This window comes from Alexandromys fortis, unplaced genomic scaffold (genome assembly GCF_014885135.2).
Source record: "Alexandromys fortis isolate MF-2015 unplaced genomic scaffold, M_Fortis_MF-2015_v1.1 scaffold_675, whole genome shotgun sequence".
NCBI classification, from domain to species: domain Eukaryota; kingdom Metazoa; phylum Chordata; class Mammalia; order Rodentia; family Cricetidae; genus Alexandromys; species Alexandromys fortis.
In genome coordinates, this window is record NW_026068560.1 from 33,868 (window position 1) to 38,971 (window position 5,104).

At 54.7% G+C, this 5,104-nt stretch overlaps 1 protein-coding gene across 11 annotated transcripts in view; it reads right to left on the reverse strand.

Annotated features, from left to right (window-relative positions):
* LOC126495861 (H-2 class I histocompatibility antigen, L-D alpha chain-like) overlaps window positions 1-5,104 on the reverse strand; it is a 37,256-nt gene that overhangs the window by 26,521 nt on the left and 5,631 nt on the right. For 3 of the 11 annotated variants that reach the window (XM_050133438.1, XM_050133442.1, XM_050133435.1), the window contains exons 2-6: window positions 4,690-4,959; window positions 4,058-4,333; window positions 3,180-3,455; window positions 2,937-3,053; window positions 2,724-2,756 (exon numbers count right to left, since the gene is read on the reverse strand). In XM_050133438.1, the coding sequence (XP_049989395.1) occupies window positions 2,724-2,756; window positions 2,937-3,053; window positions 3,180-3,455; window positions 4,058-4,333; window positions 4,690-4,959 (972 nt within the window). Of the gene's footprint in view, window positions 1-1,974; window positions 2,389-2,528; window positions 2,577-2,723; window positions 2,757-2,936; window positions 3,054-3,179; window positions 3,456-4,057; window positions 4,334-4,689; window positions 4,960-5,104 lie in introns of those variants that run through there. The other 8 variants (XM_050133439.1, XM_050133443.1, XM_050133436.1 and 5 more) reach the window with 5 other exon arrangements.

A 5,104-nucleotide genomic window follows, 5' to 3' on the forward strand; every position in this document is an offset into this window, starting at 1 on the left:
ATAGAGAGGCAGAGAAAAGAGTAGGGCGGGGCCTATAAAGATTCATGGGGATATCAATGTGGGAAGCATGGAGAGAGATTGGATCAGCTGGTTTTTCTTCTGTTGCTTTCTTGACCTATCAGGTTTTACCCCAATATCTGACTTCTGAGATTTATTAATGATAGAACAATTTACATAAACAATGAACATAGCTGTGTCCCCCTGATTGAGGAGTGGATTTCCTCCTCCCCAGATAGTCACAGTGACAGCAGACCAAGGAAGACATCCATCCACGGTCAGCTCCGTGAGCCCTGAGCTCACTGGTCCCTCACAGGAGACTGGGTGAGTCGGGGATAACCACTGACAGCCACCCCAGTGCGCATGTCCGCCCACACAGCTTCAACACTGCAGTCCCCAGACAGCTCCCAGCAGCTCCACTCCACATCTCCTCTCCCTCAGGAACTGCAAGCTGGTTTAACCCTGAGAGGGAAGCGCTACATTGTGTCAGCTCCGTGAACCTGTAGCTTCTTGTGTTTCCTGAGCCTCATCAGCTCTTCCTGGCTCCAGCAGGGATGTTTCAGTCCAGAGGAAAATTCACAGTTACCTCCCTATTCTACAGAAGCTCCCTTTGTTAACACAACCTCAGGCCAAGTGCTGGGGTGTCACGTGCAGCCCCAGGTCCCCTCACACTGAGGTCACAGTCACCTGAGCTTTCCCCTCAGAAAGTCCCACCATTTTCCCTTCATCTCTCTTCTTTGACAAGCAATCTTATATTTCATTTTTAATTTTTCTTCATTCATCATATACTTATTGTGTATGAATGTTATCTGTGGTCAGCACTGGAAGCCATCATCCCTCACAAGACAAAGATGGCAGCATCATGACAGAGATCATCACCTCCTTGGTCATCAGACATCTCTGCTAGGGCTCCTGGAGCTCCTGACTGGACGTCACAAAGCGAGAAACCTGCAGAGGCTGGAACCTGGAGCAGGGGAATGAAGGAATTTCCATCTCCAGCATTCCCCACAATATTTTATTTTAGTTTATGAACTTTGCATCTGTGAGTGTTTTCTTGCAAGTAGTGTTTGCACCATGTATCTGCATGGTGTCCACAGGGGCATTGGATGTCATGGAACAGGAGTTAAGGATGGTTATGAGCCATCACATGGGTGCTGGGATCTGAACCTGGGTCCTCTGCAAGAGCAGCAAGTGCTCTCAAGCCCTGAGCCATCACTCCAGTCCTGGATCATGTTTTTTAATAAACATAAATCTAAAGTAGATTCAGCCTCTAAATCCTTGAGTCTCCACTGGGGTCAGCACCAGGATTCCCAGGGGCAGACAGGGAGAGGGGACCTTGGGCAGAACACTTGACAGGTCTGAGATGAGACCCTGTGGATCCCTCCTCTCTGCCCATCCTACAACCCGGGTTAGATTCTGATAGATGGGAAAGAGGAGAGAACCTCCAGGGAGGGGCCTGAAGGGAGGCAGGAGCTCAGGAGACTGAAGCTCATGTTCTCATCCCACAGTCTCCTGAGTGCAGGAGCCTTGTTGGGCCTTGAGGGGACAAGGATGGAAAACACCTCTTAATGCTGTCACTCAGGGACCCCACAGGATAATGAGGCAGACACCACTCATAGGAACAGGAACAGACATAGTCCTCCACGCTAACTAAAAAGATAAGAAATCAACACTAAAGACAGGGGAAAGTGTCACAGCCAGGACAGCAGCCCTGACTGTCACAGCAGCTCTGGCGGCTCATAATCCCAGGGACAGGACGAGGCTCTGGCCATCCCAGTATCCCTGTGATCACAGATGTCAGCCTTTAGCTATAAGTGATGAAGACAACAGAGCTGAGAGGGGACAGAGCTGAGGAGTGACCTTGTCACAGCCAATTACATACGGAGCTCCACCTGGGCACAGCCCTGTTCTCACTCAGCTCCCACAGCCTCATCCTGTCCCACCAGAAGCACACAGCACAGTGAACACAGATTCTGGGAGGTTCTCCACGCTGCCATTTATTTCCTCCATAAACTCTACTCAATCCTTTATTTTACCACCAATCAACCTTTGAGATCAAGGACATGAACAATCAAGTTCACATTCAGATTCTTATTTTCAGTGGGGAAGTCAGGGCTGCAGCTCAGGACAGCATGGAGGAGACAGGGTGGAGATGTCCCCTCCTGTCTGCAGGAACAGGAAGGTTTGCTGTGGAGGGGAACAGGGCAGTGCAGGGACAGCATCCTGGTGTGCAGGAGTGGGCTGGGCTCCCAGTTCTTCACATTGAGCACATAGGATCACAGGGAACATCAGACACTTTTGCTGAGAGTGAACTGAGGGGCTCAGGATGTCACAGGAGAGACCTGAACACATCGTCTGTCACTCCATCCACACCAGGCAGCTGTCTTCACGCTACAGAACAAGAGTCATGAACAATCACTGTGAAGACAACATCCCAGCAACCCACCACTCACTCAAAGGTGATTCTGGGAGTCCTTGAAACCCAATCATGTTCACTCTGCCCCTCCCCAAGTCAGGTCGCAGAGGATCACCTTTACAGTCTGGGAGAGACACATCGGAGCTCTGGGAACTGTCTCTGCCTGGGGTAAAAATATATGTATTCATGGGAAGGTAAAACTTGGCCCCTAGAAGATTTACTGCAGGAGCTATTATGTATTGCCAGAGCTCCCCAAATACGCCAGCTTAACCCCACAGGCCTCAGGGACAATCCTGCTCACCACTCTTACCTGGAGCTGGAGCATAGTTTCCTCCTTTTCCACCTGTGAGAAGAAAAGCTGTGAGAGACCAGGGAAGTCCCTGACCCTAGGAAGTTTCCAGAACTGACAGCTGACCCAGCTTAGAGACAGCAGCAATGAGGGGTGTGGATGTGTTTCCCATTAATGAGGCAGAGTCTCTTTTAAAAGGGGCTGAGAGAGAACTCAGACCCTGCCCTTTCCTACCTGTGTTTCTCCTCCTCTTCCTCACAACAGCCACCACAGCTACAATGATTGTCACAGCTCCAAGGAGAACCAGACCAGCAATGACTGCCATGATGGTGACCGTGGACTTAGGAGGCTCTGGGAAGGGAAGGACAGGAAGGGAAGGTGAGGGTCATTACACAGCTCTCAGCCCTGACCCTGCTCAGGGTCCAAAGACGGCCTCAGCTTTCCCTGACCCCAGCTCTACACCCACTCCCTCCTTACCCCATCTCAGCGTGAGGGGCTCAGGCAGCCCCTCATGGTACACATGGCATGTGTATTTGTGCTCCTCCCCAGAAGGAACCACGAGAGATGCCCACTTCTGGAAGGTTCCATCTCCAGAAGGTCTGGTCTCCACCAGCTCCATGTCCTGAGTCTGTTCCTCCTCCTCCCTCTGCCAGCTCAGGGTGATGAAGGAAGGGTAGAAGCCCAGGGCCCAGCACCTCAGGGTGACATCACCTTTAGGTCCAGGATGATGGGTCACATATGTCTTTGGGGGGTCTGTGTAGAAGATTTAAGAAACCCCACAATTAACAAGATAAACGGAAATCTGCAAAGACAAAGTTAAATCAATGATAACACTGAACTATGTCTGTTTGAACACTTCTGTCATCACACTAGTGACCTGCAGGTAGGGCTGGTCCCCACATCACAGAACTGCACATTTTCCTGGGAACCCAGAAGCTAAGAGGGAATCCGCATGAGCCAGCAGATCAACATGGTCTTCCTTATATGATGTTCTATAGCATAAGTTATGTGGGAAAAGTATGAAGGAATGGAAAATAATTCATTTATATATGTGATTAAACTCCTATAGGAATAAGAAATTAAGATGATCGGGCTACATGAAGGGCGCCACCAACTCTTGCTGCCACCATTGGGGAACAAGCACTGTGTCCATCTTGCTGACCAGTTTAACTGTGAATCCAAGTGAACAGCCATCACCAAACTGTGTGGAACAANGTCCCTGCCATGCTGGATCAGGAGACCCAGGGACCCTGTCTGCCCTCAGAGACAGGGGCATGACCCCAGTGAGGGTTTCCTCTTCCTCAAGAGTGAGCCCAGCCCGAGGGCAGAGGGAGGAGTTGCCCGCGGCCCCGCACCTGTGCGCAGCAGCGCATCCTTCCCGTTCTCCAGGTATCTGCGCAGAGACTGCACGCACCGGCCCTCCAGGTAGGCCTTCTCTCCCTCTGCAACACCAGCCTGCTCCCACTTCCGCTTGGTGATCTGCGCGGCCATGTCAGCCGCCGTCCACGTCTTCAGGTCGTCGTTCAGGGCGATGTAATCGCGGCCATCGTAGGCGTCCTGACTGTACCCGCGGAGGAGGCGCCCGTCCGACCCCACCTCACAGCCGTACATACTCTGGATGGTGTGAGAGCCTGCGGGGACCCCGCGGTCAGCCCTGCCCACCTGTTCGGCCCCGGGGTCACCCGCGGCCCCGCCCACCAGAGGTCAGCCGCGCCATAGCCCTTCCCAAGGCCCCGCCCCCGTCACCCACGCCCGCGGCCCCGCCCACCAGAGGTCAGCCGCGCCATAGCCCTTCCCAAGGCCCCGCCCACCTGTCCCGCTCCCGTCACCCACGCCCGCGGCCCCGCCCACCCGCGGACTCTAAACCGAAAGGGAAACCGGGTCCGGTCCCCGCTCTCCTCCCGAACCTCGGACCTGGCACCCGGGGCGACTCTGGCCCGTGCGTGGGGACGAGGAGGGGTCGTGACCTCCGACCGCGGTCACTCACCGCCCTCGCTCTGGTTGTAGTAGCGGAGCGCGGTCCTCAGGTTCCCTCGGTAAATCTGCTCGTGGTTCTTGGCGATCTGTGTGTTCCTCTCCCAATACTCCGGCCCCTCCTGCTTTATCCACGGCGCCCGCGGCTCATATTTCGGAGTCTCCGCGTCGCTGTCGTAGCGCACGAACTGCGTGTCGTCCACGTAGCCGACGGAGATGAACCGGGGCTCACCGAGGCCGGGCCGGGACACGGCGGTGTGGAAATACCGCAGCGAGTGCGAGCCTGGGGGCGGCGCGCGGTGAGACCCCGACCCTGCTCCCGGGACCCCGGGCAGGAGCGCAGGCCGGGAGGGGAGCAGGGCGCGGGGCTCGGGACGCGGGTGGAGAAGGGGCGGGAGGGTCCGGCTGGGCCACGCGGGGACGCGGCT